The 20,620-nt window shown below is 31.5% G+C and overlaps 1 protein-coding gene across 2 annotated transcripts in view; it reads left to right on the forward strand.

Moving 5' to 3' along the window:
- The window catches only part of LOC106457424 (transmembrane and TPR repeat-containing protein 1-like), a 67,638-nt gene that overhangs the window by 11,023 nt on the left and 35,995 nt on the right, over nt 1–20,620 (forward strand). For both annotated transcript variants that reach the window (XM_022383352.1, XM_022383351.1), the window contains exons 2-3: nt 2,666–2,843; nt 13,534–13,607. In XM_022383352.1, coding sequence (XP_022239060.1) covers nt 2,666–2,843; nt 13,534–13,607 — 252 coding nt within the window. The remainder of the gene's footprint in view (nt 1–2,665; nt 2,844–13,533; nt 13,608–20,620) is intronic.

Consider the following 20,620-nt stretch of genomic DNA (forward strand, 5'->3'; position numbering starts at 1 on the left):
AATTATCAGATATTACTTAACGTTCATATACTTCATTCACTCTATAACTTATCAGATATTACCTAACATTCATATACTTCATTCACTGTATAACTTATCAGATATTACCTAACATTCATATACTTCATTCACTCTAGAACTTATCAGATATTACCTAACAGAAAAGAGAGTTGATGCTAATGTAACAGTAAAGGGAATACAAAAAAAATGAATAATGTGCTAAGTTGTTAAAGACAGGTTTCCAGGAATGATAAGGAAAACGTATTCCAGTCCCCACCGTGCTCACAAATAGTATGATGAATCATAGAAGACAAGGTAAGAATGAGCTTTCAGAGAAAAAAAAAAAAGAGCTTTTTATAGTCTTTTTTTATTTAATCTAAATTACAATTGCGTCAAAGATATGAAGATGGTTTTGTATAAAGCTTTCATGTCTACAAATGTTTCAGTTAATATGTCAGTTATGACATTTATAAAATATGATAAATTTATCAATCATATATCCATTTGTGAAACCTAATGTATGTGTGTATCATTATTAAAGAGATGTATAATTAATATTGTCGTCACTTGAGCATGCAAAGTGGCAATGAACGAGGCTTAAGGATTTTACACCAGGTGGCGTGTGGTTTGGAGGAGGCACGTAAACAGATATTAAACAGCTATATGAAAGTAGTGCCTATATTTTAACTATACATTTTAAAATGTGCTCCATTTAATTCGAAATGAATAAATTCCTGAAAATAAAATAATATTTTAAGAAATATACTAAAGTCGGAATATTGGATTTAATTGTGATTTACTCGTTCGAACGCCCTACGGTTAATTTCTTATTCAAGTGTATTTCTCTTAAAATATTGAAATTGTGTGTTGCTGCTAACCAGAGTATTGTACTGTACACTTACATGACGTATGAGCTAATTAGATTGTGTGATAGATTAATAAATATGCACAAACAAAGAATGCAGGATCACAAGTTGTTATTTCACAATAAATTGGTTTAAATACCACCATAATAGGCTAGAATTATGAAATATCACACAGCTTGTCTTTCAATTGTTTGAATATTTATTGAAACAAGCCCAAAATATAACTAGCAGTCTTATTTTACGTTTACTCACTGTTAAAATATAGCCTCACACAGGTGGCTAGCAGTTGTTGATAAAGATTAGTGTTCTGAGCTTTCCTATCTAGGCTTAAATTGCCAAAATGACTGCCCCCTCGGTGGGACAGCGGTAGCTTTACGGACTTACAAAGCTAAAATCTGGTGTTCGATTCCCCGCGGTTGACACAACAGATAGCCCAATACTGCTTTGGTCTGAAACAAAAACAAAGTATCAACTAAATTTAGAAATTACATTTTTAAGGATTGTGAAATTCGCTGTTGTTCTAGGTTTTCTGTTATTAGCTTCAGTTTTTCTTAACTTTAACGTTTAAACCTCAGAATGGATCTTAAACCTGAGGGTTGAACCTTTTCGTTCCCGTTACAAGCTGGAAACTGAGTTCTTCAGCTCCAAAACGACTCAATCGATTCTTCAATAGACTGATTAAATCTTCGAAAAATCCTGAAGTACTCAATAAATTTAGAGAATTGTAGGAATTACATGACTTTAAAAGTATCGTAAACACATGAAATCTATTTGAAAATACTCACATATCCCGACGGGTAACAGAAATAGCAAAAAATAAAACTTTTCAGGAAAAAACAACAACAACAGAAGGAAATTATTTGAGGACTCAGCGATGCCACAGTAGAGATTCAGATATGAATTCCTGTAAACGTATATATCATTATTATACATAAATATATATTATAATTACAAATACAGACGTTGTCATAGAATATGTTTTCTATTTTTGTGTATAGTATGTAATTATGTTTGTTTTGGTGGAGTTCCATTGCTTCTATAGACCTTGTAATAACAATAAACATTTAAAGTTAAGAGCATCATTTTCTTATCTTTATCATACATAGAGCATGAGTCTCAGCTGTGATGTTCTATGAGGATAGATGCGATATTGAACTATATTTACGTGCACTAGATGCTTTATTTAGTCTTAACTTATGCTATTTGTAACCCATGTCGAACTTTGTGCAGTTCTTAAAGGTGTTTTACATCTAACTAGCCAAATTATATCTTCACCTATTTTTACACTGATTAGAATTTTGATTAAGATATACCTCATCCGTGAGATGGTAAAGCTACGTATATTTTGAAAAATACGAAATGTCGATCTTACTCAATTTCAAGATTTTGTTTTTTGAATACGGAATAGTACTTTTTTTAAAACTTTTATTCTTGTATATTATGTGTTTATGTTCCTTTCATTTGATAAATTAAGTATTTGAATTCATTCTTTTGTGACAAGTAAAGTGTTTTTAATTCTTTAGTTATATCTTTGTAATATATTATATGTATTGACTAATTATTTAGTTCTTTACAGAGTAGACTTCTTTTTTACGTATCCTAGTTTAAAACATGTTTGAGTTTCGAAGAAGCTGATAGTTTTATTAATCTCTTCTACTTTCTAGTTTTTAAGAATGGAGAGATATTATACAACATATTTTTTCCGCATGACTTCTCAAATTTTTTTCTTCAGCTGTTCCAAAAAACAAGAACCATATATAACCATCCAGCTTGAAAGCTTCATCTTGTTTTCATGACAGGTGGAACATGGTTTTGGGTGGACCGACAGTGGAAGGTTTTCATCTCGTGAACGTGATTCTCCACGGGTTGGTGGTTTGTCTTCTCACCTACACGTGTCGAACCGTCCTCCGATGGAACACCGAGAGCTCAGCAGTTGTGGGGCTTTTGTTTGCTGCCCATCCCGTCCACACTGAGGCGGTAAGATAACCACAACCCCTGGGGTTTAACAGTAGTTGAACATGTAATGTAGTTGAAAAAAAAAACGCTAAGAGTTTTGAACTGTTGTGGTTGTAATTTCAGTGAAAATATTTTACCCCTCTTACTTATCGTACGAATAAACCTAAAAATATCTGTATTTCTATCCAGCTGTATTACATATTGGTAAACTTAGATCACCTAACGAAAATACAGCAGATAATATACGCTGAAACTTCAATGATTTTTATTATTCAAAGAGGTTTCAGAAAGATAAGGATTATTTTTTTCATTCAGGTTAAAAGTAAATTACGGCCGATGAATCGGTCAGTATCCGTCTGCTACTAAGTAGCTATACTGAAGCATGATAATATTAGGTTCCATACTGTCTGATGACACCTGAATATTTATTGAACTTTATGACGAATATCACAGAACGATGGAGGAAATTCGTCCTACTTAATGAAAACTATTCTGCAAAATTTTGTCTGATTTCTCTTATGCTAAACAACATTAATGTACAGTTGTCGACTATAAGATGGTATGGTTGGCTTACATTGACATACATTTGTCGAATGTAAGATGAGTCAATGTAAGCCAACCATACCATCTTACCCATCTTACAGTCGACAAATGTATGTAAGCCAACCATAGGAAATGAAACTCCTTTCTTTCTTTCTTAAAATACCTTAGAAAATAAATGAACAATAAAGTTTGTATTTTTCAAGAACTGATTAAGGAAGAAAGAAATCAGGGCTATAAATTAGACATAAAATTGATATCAGATGTTCCAAAGTCCTGTAGTTCTTTCTATTTCATATATGAGTAAAAGAAAAAGAGGTGCTTAAATTCAAAACGAACAAATAAAATAGACACAAACGCTCAACGCGTGCACAAGATTGTCCTATGCAATATGTAGAACTATGATAATTTGTTATAGTGACGAACAAGGAACAAATATATATTTATAAGTAAGTATATACAGTACTCAATTTTATACAATATACAAAATATTAACTGCTTTATTCTGTAGAATATACAACACAACAACAAATTTGTAGAGGGATAAACAAGAAATATATATATATATGTTCAATATATGTATATTTATACCAGATATTTCTTTTTGTTAGCGGTACCAGAGACAAATCTGTTAAAATATAAAGGCACTAAAAATCAGGTAGCAAATATATATATATCCACAGCTCAAACAGTTAAGGAATAGTTTTAAGTTTTCTATATTCTAGCTGAGATAAAGTACAACCGTTTTTATTAAATTACGTCATTTGTATTCCCGAGTTGATTTTTATGTAAATAAAGTGTTTTATATTTATAGCTTTCAAGTGAAGATATTTAACCATGTTCGGAAGTTCAAGAATGTATTTTATCAGTGCGCTTAAACTTAAGTTAAACTTAAGAAAATGGTTTCTTTTTAATACGACCACTCTTTGTTTTTTCTACGAAAATGCTTTATTAACTGAATATAAATAAGGATAGTGTTGTTAATTTAACTCATAAATTACAAAAAATGGAGTTAAGTAAATTTAAAAACAGATAACTGTTTACGTAGGTACAATGCCTTTATGAAGTTAAACAAAAATCTGCAAAGTTAACATAATGTAAGCTTTTGTTAAGGAACTGAAAAGCAGCAGAAGTTGGATCAACTCCACTCTTCATTACTTCACTCTCCTTTATATCTTTAATTGGTTTATTTCGTGACTCATCATGGAGATGGGTTTAGCTAAAAGAAAAAAAAGTCAATCAATAAAAGGTTGTCAGGCTATACAAAAATCACAGAAGTTCAACTATGTGCAGAGAAAAAAATAAAAAAATTGTAGAGGTTCATGCTTACGTTGCATGTCAGGACGTCCTATTCAAAACTTTCTAGTTACAAAGACTTAAATGTTTAAATACTGTGGTAGATTCTAGTATCCAGATAAATAATTAATGTTTGCTTGCGTGGATTTTGATTAGTAGTTTATGCTTACTTATTTATTGAAGAACTTAATACTTCTTACAATTAGTACAGGTTTTATCTGGTTGAATTTGGAAGCATAGCACAGTAAATCAATATTTTTTAACAAGAAACGGGTACCTCTTGAAAATTCATATAAGATGTATAAGATAAAATGTGCTGAACTATTTCTTTGTGTAACTAGCTCGTGATATTTTAACAGCAAACACATCACAGTATTTATACAGGTGGTTAAGCACATGTTTTATACGCACACTTATTTAAATAAATGAACACGTACAGATTTTGTTCTATTTACTGTTTATATAGTAAACATTTCAATGTAATAGTTGTTATGTATTTCGTTTCTCAAATTTTTTATTATTATATAATTTAGTTTATCAATCATGTAGTTACAGTTTTTTTTAACTAATGTTTTCTTAACTCGGTCTACACACAGGATAACATGCTGATTGCCTTAAATTCACAAAATTGTAAATCATCTTGAAACGTCCTTAGAGCAACGTTACAATATCGAAACCTGTATTACTTTGTAAAATATTAGCTCCTTCTGTATTATAAGGGTGTTAAATTATAAAACATATTTGTGTTTTACAATAAGATTGTTCTAGACACAAAAGAAACAAACATAAGATAATTTTTAAGTTGAAAGCAACAATTAAACATAGTTAGGAAGATATTTTTTATTACTTTATATGGTTTGTGTATTCAACAGGCTCTTCTCAACTTGTTAAAATTATTTTACCTAAACACGCAGTACTAACACAGATAAAAAAAAAACACTATCTGCCTTACAACGCATTTTCACATTCTCTAAAACCAGTAAATATGAATAGTCATCCGACTCTTTTTTTGCTCGTATACATAACATGTGAAAGATACAAATCTCCCTAAGTCTACGAAAAGCTTTACAAATTATACAACATATCTAGTTTCTCTCGTCGAATACCATTTCATGCTTTGCTATCGCTCTGTTTGAGGCTGAGTTTCTCATTGTTATTGAAGATTGATGCTTTTAAAGATCACCTACCTGTCTTTAAAAGAAATTTCAATTTAGTCTGATGGTAGAAATATATTTGGACCCTTCTAAATGAGTTTTTTTTTATTTCTATATTATCTGGTATTATATGTAAAATGCAGCGTGTCTGAATGGATATACAAATGATGGAAAGTATTATTCATGCGCAGTAACGTATAAAAGCACAATAGGTAGTCTTAGTTTAAATTCTTTAAAGAAAGGAATTCCTGGAACCCTTTATATTGGTATTATATACTGTGTTCATTCTTATCTCGTATTTTCTTTATCATCAAACTACTACGCGTTAAGAAGGATGACAGAACACACTAGAAAGTTGTCTAAACTTTATTAATGAATAATCATTTTAAAATATTTCTAAACATACAATCAATGTGTACCAAGTTCATTTCTTATAAAGAAGTTTACATACACATATCGCTAAACAAACTAAACAAACACGAAAAAATGACTAGTGGTAAAAATATTTAATTTTAAATGATATATTCTCATCTGTAGTTCTACAATTAATTCACATTTTAGTTAAAGTGAAACTAATTATATCATATAAAGAATCTTATTAAATATACAAATATAAATTGAAACTAATTATGCCATATAAAATACCTTGTTAAACACAATAATGTATATTTTCATGTAAAATGAAACTAATTATGTCATATAAAAGACTGTTACGCAAAATGATGACATTTTATACAAGGTGAAATTATTTATGTCATATAAAATACTTTGTTAATCACAATAATTCGCATTTTCATATAAAGTGGAATACGTTATGTCATATAAAATGCTTTGATAAACAAAATAATGCATATTTTTAAATAAAATGAAACTAATTATTTCATATGGAATGCTTTGTTAAACACAATAATGAAACTAATTATTACATATGGAATGCTTTGTTAAACACAATAATGAAACTAATTATTTTATATGGAATGCTTTGTTAAACACAATAATGAAACTAATTATTACATATGGAATGCTTTGTTAAACACAATAATGAAACTAATTATTACATATGGAATGCTTTGTTAAACACAATAATGGAACTAATTATTACATAATATATCTTAAGGAGACAAAACGTTTTACAGTAATTTTGTGTATACTTCATCAGGATGATTTAGAATAAAATTCTAAATAATTCATGTAAAACTGTTTCATACAAGAACTTGCTAAAATGCATTACTAAATTTTATTTTGACACATAGCATAAAATCGAAACGTAAAATAAAGATGCTTAAGTATTTTTATGAGCGAAAAATCACTCATCTGTAGCAAAGCAAAATGGTTTCTAACCTCAAGTCTTTTGAGAGCCAACTTAATGTCTGTTGTTAAAAGCGTAATAACACCTATCTAGAGTCCGTGTACTTTGTATAGAACAAGTTGATTGTATATAAACCCCTATATCCTTTGTACACAAGAAATATATTCCAGAAGTTATATAAAATATTCATACCTAATTACACAAACGTATCATTCGACAGCGTCTATGATAATAAAACGAAATACTAATTGTTGTTATTGGACACTTTCAGCATTAATTTTGTTACAGAGTGATTCTTGTTTTATGAAACTTTTCTCTCGCTTGAGATATTATCTACTTATTCGTCGTTCAATTATTTTGTCAAAGATGTCTTAATTTCAGAAGAAAAAAAAGGGTTTTCTCCACGCTCATGAACGAAACATTGGATTTTAAAAACTAATTAAATTTGTACAAGTATCACTAATAAATTCGAAGACATAGAGTCACAAAACACTAACTTATAATACCCATTCCCAGTTTGCCCCTGAATAAGAAAGGTCCATCTTTCGAAAGCGCTCGGGTTATAGGGTTTTTAATCATTTCTATCAAGACTTCTTGAACCTACGTGTTTTTCTAACATCATAACTTATAATACCGATATTCTTTGGGCCGGGCTTAGCCTAGAGGCTAGCGTGCTGGACCGAGGGTTAAAAGTTCGTGTCCCTTTGTTGCTAAAAATAAAAATTGTGCCTCACACTTTTTAGCCGTGGATGCGTTATAAAAGTGACGGTCAAATCTAACTATTCTATTAGAGTAGTCCAAAAGTTGGCTGTTAAGTTACTGTCTTCTCTCTAGTCCATCAGTTAAAAATTAGATACAGAATACGCGAATATTCGAAACACATTAAACCAAACAACACCTTAACTCTGTCTGTTCTTCCTGATTAAATTTTAACCATAATAAATCAAGAGGTTTAGCCTCTACCATGCATACAAAAGTAAACAAAAAAATCTGGATAAGACAAAAAATGTAACAGATGATTTCGTCTTTAGAGCTGTTCGGTATTTCTTCTTACACTTAACAAGGCAGAAATCAATAAAGTGATAAAACATAAGGTCTTTAATTAACCCTTGAGTCTGTAAAGCTTCAAAGGTTGAAACTCTAGTGGTGAGAATATCATTCCCAAACATAAACTCTACCAATTAATATAGAAAGTGTATCATAACCCTCTTTATGATTTTAATCTTGGTGATGATAATTCTTATAGTGTCCTCTTGAGTGCGATAATACAGTATTTATTCACACTTCCATAAGGTACCTGCTGGAGAAAAGATCAGAGTGGGTCTGTTTTCATAGACTGAGTCATTTCGAACTAATAATTTTGAGCAACTTGTTATTATGGGCTGAGCTGTAAACAACCCCCATTCTTTATATGGGTCATTCTTTTCCATGTTCTTTCACATTCAAATGTAATAGGTACGATTGCAAACCTTGAGACCAGAAAGAGATTACCTCTAATGTCTCTGAAGAATTGTGAGATAATTAAGTAGAAAATAGAGTTTAGGTAATGTGCGTTAATGAACTAGAGATGTGACCATGCATAGTATAAGATAATTTAGTATAAAACGTTTCTTCATGTGTTGTGTAATGAGTAGAGATTATATGCACATTATGTAATATAAAATACACTTTTAAGATATGTGTTATGATATAGCAGAGCACATACTGTATATACAATTATAGCATACATATTATATAAATTGTATGCTGGCGTTTTACAATACATTTCCTTAAAAATATGATATAGTGAAGTAGAGTACATACTACAAATAGTGTTTATGATACTGTCGTAGGGAACACTGAAACTAATGCAAAAATAATGCACTGTAGTGTGTACTACACTTAGTATATAACATGTAAACAGTGTGTTTTTCTGTTATAGAACAGTGGCCATATATTGTGCTGCAATGGTACATAACAAATCTGTTTGAATTATGTGATATTGAAGAGGAAAACATATTTTCAAGACATGTAGAATGCATAGTGTGAAAATTTATAGTAGAAAACATATCATACACAGTGTCTTATGATATAGAAAATATGTATTAGACACGACACGTGGTAATTTTATTGACAGCGTGCAGTTTATATAACGTGTTATATAGAACATTTCTAATATAATGTGGTAGAGAGACCATACCATCCATAGTGTGTTAGTATGTAGTTTACAACACACCGTACATAGTGTGTAATGATATAGCAGAGAATAGAACATACTTAGTATAATATAAATTTAAGGAATGTATTGTCCACAGGACGTAATAATGTAGTACAGAAAATAAAACACAATTGCTCTTAATAATTTAGGTAACACACCTTACATAATCTTGAAACGTTGTGAGGACTATAATGTCAAAATGTATGAAAATGCTGTGGAAATATTTTGTCATAGTGAGTTAACATCTAATAATATACACCATATTGTTTGTGGAAATGTTGCTGGAATATTCTACCATAGTGTGTGAACAAGAAATAATATAACCCATGTTGTGTATGAAAATATTGTAGGAATATATCATAATAACATTGGGAATAGTATATAAAAGCTTTTTAAGAATATACCATAACAGCATGTGAAAATGTTGCAAAAACTTTATCTTGTATAATCTACAGTAATAAAAGGGCGTGTCTATACTTCTCCCTGTGTGTGTGTGTGTGTGGGTGACAGCTATAACTCCAAAACGAAAAAGCCTAGGAACCTGAATTTTTTCACCCATACTAAGTGGACACTCAAGGTATGCACGTGGGTATTATTACTTATCCACGTGGGTGCGCGCATGCGCGTGTGAATTTTTTTATGAAACAAGCTAGCGAAAAAATACATAGAAAAGAAGTGTGAACACCATAGCTCCAAAAAGAAAGAACCTAGAAATGTGAAATTTTGCACTCTCTACTAAGTGGACTTTGAGGGACTGCACCTGGCTATTACTTATCTTATCCACGTGTGTGCGCATCTTTTTAATGAGGCAAGGTAGCGAGAAACTACGTAGAAAAGAAGTGATTCCTTATATTACAAATATATATCACAGACAGACAGGCACGCACATGCGTGCGTGTGCGCATGAGCATCTTTTTATTGACGCAAGCTAGCAAAGAATCACATACAAAATAAGTGGTTCTTCATATAACAACTTCTAATATATCGAAAAGCCAGTGCGTTTTGGTAACAATGCATTCCAACAATGGCTTTTATGTCATATTGCTTAGCAACAAAAGTATATAGGTTATACTTTAATGCTAAAATGGGTTCAGAATACACACACTGACATAGTCATCTAGAGTAGATCAACCTAATAACCCGAGAGAAGCTGGGTACTTTCGCTAGTATATGAATATTTAAATGCGTTATATGTCACCTACTAGGCTGTATGGTTGTTGAGTACAAACGATACTTTTCATATGATGACATAGTACAGAACAATCTAGACATATACATATTGTCTCATAACGCCGTGGGAAATGTAGCTTTATGAATTGTGAATCAACCTATCTAAGCCTTTCCTGAATAAGGTGTGTAATAATAATATGGTAGAAAACATGGCATACTTCGTTCTTGATTGTGTTATACAAAATGTCGACCTAATAAATATGTGAAGATCTTATAGAATATATATCGTATAAAATGATGATGTAGTAAATAACTTCGGATCAGAAGACAAGATCTAAGTTGATCCAACTGATTTCAATAGTGCTAATAATAATACTTTAGGATTTGTTTTATATGGTCTATGATTATTCCAAGACGCCAATAAAAATAATCATATTAATGAGCATTATAATTCATTTATAATTTTTTTATTTTGTTAATTTGTTTTTGGTAACTGGTGAAGTAAATGACAAGAATGTATAGCGATCGACATTAATATTAGTATGGTATATAATACTTTATGAAACGTGATCTGTAGATCGGATGTTTGAGTAATACTGCATTAAAATAAGACTCTTAAAATAAAATAAAAATGATTTAATGTCCTAAATAATTTTCTGGTAAGAATGCCTAATGGTATTTCTATATTAGAGGTTATCAGGCTGGCTGGGCATACAACGCAATGGTAAATTCTATAGGCCACTAAAGAAATATTTGTAAAAAATATTGTTAATAATATAATGTCCCTCAAACAACAAACAAGAATATTAATAGTTTCGCTTTTTGTTTACTTACTGATTATAAGGATTTTTAAATTACAAGTTACAGCTTTTACAGTAAGGAAGAATATTTTTTAAAACAGATACGACGTTTCGATCACCGGTGGGAGCATTTACAAGTACACAGGTTTTAACAGTAAAGATGGGTTTTCTGTAAAAGCTGTAACTATTAATTTTCAAACAAGAATATATTTGTTGTTAGCTAACAATGTGAAGAAATTAAATAATGCTAACATAGCTTAATAACAGTATATAAACCTACATCGTTTAAGAATACATTTAGTGACATTATATTTTTTTAATACTTTCTAATCCCTTAAAAAGGTCTGTCCATCTGTTTGAAAGCTAGAGTTTAACGAACTTTGTTGCTACATATTACTAGTTACTTTAAAGGGCTGAGACGATAATTGATCTAAGCATATATATAGCACTATATGTAATAAATACACAAGCTTTCGTTGTTGTTTTAACCACAAACTTACACAATGGGCTATCTGTACCCTATCCATCTCCGGGAATCGAAGTCCGTAAGCGTAACGTTTGCCAACCAGAGAACACTACTTACACAAAAAAAGTTGATATCTAAACATGTTTAATAGTGTGTTATTGACTAACATCTAAATATATATGTCTAATGTTAATTTTTCTCAGATATAAGAATTTAGAAACAGTAAGTATTTGGGATTTGTTATAAAAAACAAACAAACAAACTTGAACGCATAAATAAGAAAATGTTTTTTTTTGTTGTAATTTTCTTATTAAAGGAGCAGAACGGTTATTTTTCGTTTTTTCAGCTGCCCAAGTTATACGGAGTTCTAGCCCTATAATAGGTTCATCATCGTAGAGAAACAGGAAACTGAATAAACCTACGAACAGGTTTTAATCATACTGTTGCACATATTGTGTGCATCTTCAGTAATCTATCACTCACTGATCCAGTTACAGTAATTGGCCTACAGGTGGCGTATTTCTGTATCAGTTAATTTTTTGAATATTTTGTTTAAAAAATAAACAGTATTTCTCAATGTATCTAAAAGCAAACAATATGTTCTTTTTTCACTGATATCATTGAAGTCAAAACCTAAAAAGGCTTAGTACAAAACATAATCAATGATAATTTAAAGCTATCACATATATATATTATTTAATTTTTAAAACATGGTTTCTTTTCTTTTCAATTGCGGTATATTTTATTATTAGAAGAGGGTTTATATATATAGCATGAATGCATTCAGCATGAAAATAATTTAGAAGGGGGTTAATTATGATCGATAAAGACAGAGTCTAAAGGTGCAGCTTAAGTACATTTAAACGGTCACGTGATTTGTACGACGACGAGTTAATCTCTATAGTTGACAATCAACCTTTCTAGAATTCGATTATTTGCTGCCAATTTCCTGCGAGAAATTTACAATGTGCGTGTTTTAAGACAATCAATCTAAAACCGATGAAGAGAAATACCATTAGGTTTGTATACAGTTGTTCTACATTTTCGAAGTATTTTTTATACTTTTTTTATTTTATCATTGTGTAATCAATGTATCTAATACAAAGGCTCTTTATGCATGATTTAAGAATAGTATGGTTGAAGGTGTATGTGCTCAAGGAGGCTTTACCTTTTAAAATGATATCTTTCAACTAGTTCAGTGAGCGCATTTGGCACTCTAAAGTATACCTGATGGATTCTAGTTTCCTTAACCTACTACATTTTTAATTACAAAACTTTTCGAAACAATTACTTCTGCGTGATCCCACATTTTATTAGATAAAACTCAATGACATTTATGACTTGAACAGATTTCGTTTCTCATTAGTAAATTCACTATCAAAGATTTTCACGTAGTATAGTATGAAAAGCATCCTGACACTTGTGTCTTGGTGAGTCTTTGAGTCTTTTTATTTTGTACGACGAATGCAATTGAATAATTGATATTTGCAGGTTATGGTTGTTTCATTAGTACAATAATTTTGGAATGTAAGCTGTAAAGCAATTCTAACTCGTGCGTCAATTTGAATTATAAAAATTATGTTATGTTATTTTTGTTAAATAATTTAATCAGATTATTATTATTTATATGAGTTTTCAGTCTCATTTATCTACATACTGTCTATTGATATTTCAATTATGAAGTAAAACTAACGTTATTGTTTTAGATACCCACACTTTGTATTGTGAATACGATTATTTCTCAGACCTAAATATGTCAACATTTATTCTTTTCTTCAGGTATCAAGCATTGTCGGAAGAGCAGAGCTTCTCAGTGCTTTGTTTTTCTTCATCTCTTTTCTATCATTTTATAAGTAAGTACGTTAACACTGAATATTTGGAAATACAAGTACTTTTACGCATGTGTAATCGAGTGTCCATAGGAGTGAAATAGCCACGTGGCAGTTACGAGACAATAAAGTTGAGCCATATATTGTCATAAATAGTTATAGATATGTCCAAAAAATGACGGCAGATAAATTTATTCTAATTTTAAAAGTGGGTAATCAGATAATTCTCCAGCGTAGTCATATGATATTTTACTCTAGATAACATTATTCTTGTTTGTATTGCTGCAAACTGTAATAAAAACTTTTGGAACTCTGAAAATAGATCAGTTTTAAGAAAAGTTTTAGTGACTTGCGTGCTCAGTAAAAAGCTGATTAAAAGTGTCACGAAAACGTACTTTCCATATAGTAATAAAAAACCCTTCAAAATCCGAAGCTTATTTTAACACAAGAATCATATCTACAATTATAATAATTAGGCTTACATAAGGATGTAAAAGAAACTATAAATTGTTTATTTTTTACTGACTGTTAAACATATGTGTTAAAATGAAGTAATAGCTGAGAAACAACGTTTATTAAATATAATGACCGATAACGCAGTGTTTTCATCTCTGCTTTGTAATAAGGAATTCGAATCGAAGCGAGTCCTATTTTTTTGCAAAGCAGTCTGACTTGTAATTGGTTGTATTTTATAATTAAAACACGAGTTGTCTTTGATTTTCCTGAAGAGGAAAATTAAATTCTTTCAAAGTTTCATATTTATAATAAGAAAAAATTTTCACTTTTTTAAAATACAAATTTAAGTTTCATCTATATTGTTTCCCGATGTATTTACTACTACGAATTATCAAGAGTCACCAACCTCACCTGAGTTTACTCTGGTAAAACCGACCGAACTTGCATGTAGCTACACTATTCGCAAAAAGATATGGTAATGATAACAAAGTATATACAGAATAATTTTTATGTGGTTGCAATTGAAGATACACTAAACAATGATTTCAGTGTTATAGACTTTTATTTTTATTTTTCCGAGTTCTGTATTCTAAGTCTAACAGAAAAATACGAGAATTTTGTTGGTTAATTGTTCTATTTTTTTCGAGTATACCTTTTGACTCGAACAGAAAAATGTTTGAAACTCAATTTTTCTAGTTCGTTAATTCTTCCGAGTCTGTCTTCCATCTCGAAGAGAAAATGTGTAAAGCCACTGCTGGTTAATTATTTAATTTTTGGCGCTATTTCCGACTTTGACATAAAAACAATGTAGGGTTACAGCTATTTAATTACTTTATTCTTCCTAGTCTTGTATTTTAATTAAAACAGAAGTTTGGGGTTTTAGCTCTTTAATTCTTTTGAGTGCTTGCTTTTGGCTCGGCAAAATGTGCTGGAGCTGTAAGGTTTTAATTCTTATATTCTCTTTGTGATAACTTTAGACTCAGACAAAGTGGAGTTAGTGGATGAACCACTTTCCTTGATTTATTCTTCTGGTATCTATCTTTAGTCTCAGACGTGTGGAGGACCGCTGCTTTGTTGTTTTATTATTGGTGTTATTTACTTTAGACTCAGACAAAGTGGAGGTAGTGTATGAACAACTTTCCTTGATTTGTTCTTCTGGTTTCTATCTTCAGTCGCCCCCAGTGGCACAGCAGTATTTCTGCGGACTTATAACGCTAGAATCTGGGTTTCGATACCCGTGGTGGGCAGAGCACAGATAGCCAATTTTGTAGCTTTGTGCTTAATTACAAACAAACAAGCAATCTATCTTCAGTCTCAGACAGGTGGAGACCCACTGCTTTGTTGTTTTATTATTGTTGTTATTAACTTTAGACACAAATAAAGTGGAGTTAGTGTATGAACAACTTTTCGTAGATTTATTCTTCTGGTTTCTATCTTCAGTCTCAGACAGGTGGAGGCCCACTGCTTTGTTGTTTTATTATTGTTGTTATTAACTTTAGACACAAATAAAGTAAAGTTAGTGTATGAACAACTTTTCCTAGATTTATTCTTCTGGTTTCTATCTTCAGTCTCAGACAGGTGGAGGCCCACTGCTTTGTTGTTTTATTATTGTTGTTATTAACTTTAGACTCAGACAAAGTGGAGTTAGTGGATGAACCACTTTCCTTGATTTATTCTTCTGGTTTCTATCTTCAGTCTCAGACAGGTGGAGGCCCACTGCTTTGTTATTTTATTATTGTTGTTATTAACTTTAGACACAAATAAAGTGGAGTTAGTGTATGAATAACTTTTCCTTGATTTATTCTTCTGGTTTCTATCTTCAGTCTCAGACAGGTGGAGGCCCGCTGCTTTGTTGTTTTATTATTGTTGTTATTAACTTTAGACACAAATAAAGTGGAGTTAGTGGATGAACCACTTCTTGTTTGGTTTATTTTCAAGCTTCTATCTACTGACGTCCTCCAGGAAAATTAGCGATAGGGTTGAATATGATCCCATTTTGAGTGAATGAATGCTGGGTAATGAGCAAGTAGTAATATAACCAATGCAAGAACCGACTAACTATCTCATAGATCAAATTTAATATTAGCTTGACAATTTGTTTTCGAAATATTATGTGAGATTACAGGCAGAGATTATAAGGACATTACATCACTCAGAACCCAAAGTTTTACATTTAGGGTATCATAGCTACTTCCTGCATCAAGGAACAGTACAAAAGACATAAAACTACAGGATGTTCCATTTTATACACTTACAAGTATGACGAAAGTGACCTAAGATGAAAAAAAATCATGGTAAATAAAGTTCTAAATTTGTTTTAGAATACGCACTGGGAAAACTCCAATCACACTAAACTATTAGAATTGGTACTTCAAGTCACAGGGCACTCTGGCGGTGAATTGGATGGAACTGCTTACGAAATGTTAGCCGTGAGATTATTATAAGCTCTGTACGTGCTGTTTCAAGGGTTAAGGTCAGACGATCGTGTTGGCCAATCAATAATAGCCTAGGAACTGTACATCAAGCTAGTTTCTGTTAATGGTGGAAGAACGAGCAGGCCACATTTCAAGACACCTTCAACGTTGTCCATGTTTTTAACCTTTCACATGAATGGATTTTCTCGAATGTCTCAACATTAAAAGGTCAAAAGTTTTAAGTAAAATCATAAAAACATATGGCCAATAATTTACTATTATATAAAAAATGGAAACAAAATCATAAAACATATGGCCAATAATTTACCATTATATAGAAAATGGAAACAAAATCATAAAACATATGGCCAATAATTTACTATTCTATAGAAAATGGAAACAAAATCATAAAAACATATGGCCAATAATTTACTATTCTATAGAAAATGGAAACAAAATCATAAAACATATGGCCAATAATTTACTATTATATAGAAAATGGAAACAAAATCATAAAAACATATGGCCAATAGTTTACTATTATATAGAAAATGGAAACAAAATCATAATGTTATGTTCAAAACGCTCTTATACACAAGTCAATACACTTGCATTTAAGAAAAAATATATTAAGCTATAATTTAAACTTTGAGACCGTATTTAGACAGAGTATACATATTTCATACAACATATCCCTCCTGACTTTCAAAAATGGATTAGACAAAATGTACTTATTCTGTGAGAATACGTTTCTTTTGGCGTCTAACTTTGTAGTATATTGAAGGAAGAATCCTCTCAGAAGGTATACATTGAGACTTAAAATCAGAACTAGAATATACATAATACGCCATGCTTGCTTAAACAGAAGCTCCCAAATTGGGGCAGCGGACCCCCTCGGTAAGCCTCAGAAAAACGTTAGGGAGACCATAGCAAATACTGTTAAGGTACTCATATTTATAGATTTATCAAGTGGGGCTTCAGTCAGGATATAGAATGTTCTTGGGGGCCTTGTGCTGGGAAAACTTGGAATCCTTGTGCTTTGATACCCTCTGGGCGCTTCCCGAATCTTTTCTCTCTTTACGTATTTCTCAGGTTATTTTGAAGTCCCCAACGCGAGAAATAATTTTTTGTTATTGTTGCACAAAACTACACAATGAATTATCTGTGCCCTGCCCACCAGTGGTATGGAAACCCGATTTTTAGCGTTATAAGCCTCAGCCTTACCGCTAAGTCACCGTGAGGCGAGAAATAATTAAATGGAAATTTATGAGCAAAAAACAAGTAAGCGTGATATTTGTCGGCACCTTTAGACGTTCAAGTTGAATGAAGAAGGGCAGTCTCGTGTACGCAAGTAAGTCGTCCGTTTCCTAAGGCATTCTCCGAGTCACTATTTTTAGTAAAAGTCTGTGTAACAGACCCTTCTAATTATGATGAAGAATGCCAACACGTGAGTCCTTGTAGAACATCACTGTCAGACATGCTCAGAAATACAAGACCAAGTGAAGGAATCTGTAAAGTAAAAAATATGACAGTCCAGGAATGACATGCTATACATTCTATCATATAACAGGCTTTGCTCCCTAATAATAAGCTGCATAATCCCGTCTGATTCCCTCTCCATTGTAACAGTGAGTTCTTAATCTTGAAAAAGAAACATCGTTTGTCAGGACAAGCTTTGTATTGACAGCAAAGAGAACTTTGTGTCTATGATAGTCTCTCTTCTGAGGGGGATTTTGTTTTAATGAAGCGACATAAGGATAATTTACTAGATATGAATAGGAGAAGTAAATATTGTTTGTATAAAAAAAAGGAAAAAAATCAATTTAAAATGAGGAGGATTTATTTTTTCACTGTCTTTTAATATAAACCATAAACAAACATTGACCAACGAACATCCTAGGAGTAAACGTTGTAATAAGCCATAAATATACATTGACCAACGAACATCCTAGGAGTAAACGTTGTAATATTTAATGATAATGCTGATATTTAATCTGGTTAATATACGAATTATTTGGATGCCAAGTATATTTACTCTATAATCTACGGTTTGTGAATGTAAAGTACTTTTACTCTAGTTATTCTATAGTTCTATTGGATGTTAGCTAAATTTAATATTTGTAATTTAACATATTCTTGGATGCTAGACACCTTCACTTTGTATAATATATAATTCTCTTGGATGCTATGTACTTTTACTCTGGATAATCTACAGTTCTCTTCAATGTTAGGTACTTTTAATGTTAGTGATCTACAATTATCTTGGATGTAAAGTACTTTTACTCTAGTTATTCTATAGTTCTATTGGAGGTTAGGTACTTTTACTTCTTGAAATCCAAATTTATTTTGGTTGTTAAGTGTTTTTTCTTTGGATAATTTACATCTCTTTTGGATGTTAAGTATTTTTACTTTTGGTAATGTAAAGTTATTTCTCTTGATGTTAAGTATTTTAATGATAGTTACTTACAGTTATCTTTGATGTTATGTACGTTTACCCTGGATAATTTACGTTTCTCTTAGATTTTCGGCACTTTCGCTCTTATAATCTCTCACCATTTATGAATGGTTTTAGCCATTATATCCAACAGATTCTTTAATATAATTTAACTAAAATGTGAATAAATGCTAATTGTTTAATCTCGTTTTTTTTGTTTGTTTTGAAAGATCAGAGGAGTCTTCTTCATAGTATTGTTTTCAACTTTGGCATTCACCCAGTTTATTTCGAAGAAGGCTTGAGCTGTCCTTGAGTCTAGGACATGGGCGCAAACAGAAATATTTTCAGGGGGGCAAAACATGTATGTAGGGGAACAGCTTTTACAGTGTAAGTCAACAGACTAAAATAATAGATGTTATGTGTGCTTAAACGCAAACACAAATTTACAGTTTTATTGTTTGTTTGTAATTAAGCACAAAGCTACACAATGGGCTATTGGTGCTTTGCCCAATACGGGTATCGAAACACGGATTCTAGTGTTGTAAGTCCGCAGACATACCGCTGTGCCACTGGGGGCATTTACAGTTTTAATAAAAATTACTAAAAATATTTAGTTTAATCACGATGTTAAGTTTACACCATAATAGTACGTGCAATTTTTTGTGAAATATAAGGGGGGACAAATGTCCCCTCTTGCCCCTTCCTGCGGGTGCCCATGGTCCAGGATTAGTGTTCTTTTAAACGATTTCCTAGTCTTCTGATTGTCGAGCTGACACCAGCGCCCACATACGTTGAACAGCAGAATTCATAAGTGACACGTGACTGTTGAGAGAACTGGATTTGAGATTTAAACTTGAAAAAATCTTTGGATTCTCAATAGTGGTTAAACACACATTGCAGGTGAACTTGTGGATACACTCTATTGATTATGGCATACAATTCATTTCTCAAAATTCGCCAGTGTGAGCCTGTGTGTGGTGGAGAGATCATTACTCGTAGTTTTGGAACAAAATAGCTCAGTGACTTGGAGAGGTAACTGTTGAACGGTTTTATTTACGGTAGAATCTATAAAGTTGATCAAGAAAGAGTTAAGTTTTAAAACGGATTTTAGTCTGAGTAACTCTCGCTGTAAAAGTACACAGGAACTGGTGATTCTGTGTGTAGAGTCCTGTGTACGTCGATTTCTGATAACAACCAACATCAAAAAGTCCTTGTTTGTTGAACACATTTGTGCAAGAAAGGATAGAGCAGAGTGTTGTGGTCGTTCACAAGTAAACTTTATCTAAACTAACATAAGGATTGAGATATTATGTGATTAACCTTTATTAACAACCTTTATTGGAAACAATAGGTCTAACGGAGCAATCAGATTTGTGAATCTTAGGCAGTCCATAAAGTGTAGCTGACAAGTTTAATGTAATTATAAGTACTTTTATCCAGTTTGTTTTATCTTAAAGTAGTAAAAATTTCCATAGCTTACAAAACTTGGTAGTGTTTCTAATTACCAATTTTACGTTGTCATTGTAGTGTTCTTTGTTCAAAATAACTGTGCCGTTTCTTTTGTTAGTTTAATAATAACAATACTATTGCTTTACCTAATTTCTGTAGTGCATATTGGTGTATAGAAGACATGTTAATACTAGAAATAAACGACCTTATAACACCAAATTGTTTTAATGGAACGATCTTGAAGAAGCTGTAAATCGAAACGTTGAGCGTTTAATTAAATAAAA

This window comes from Limulus polyphemus, unplaced genomic scaffold (assembly GCF_000517525.1).
Source record: "Limulus polyphemus unplaced genomic scaffold, Limulus_polyphemus-2.1.2 Scaffold329, whole genome shotgun sequence".
NCBI lineage: Eukaryota > Metazoa > Arthropoda > Merostomata > Xiphosura > Limulidae > Limulus > Limulus polyphemus.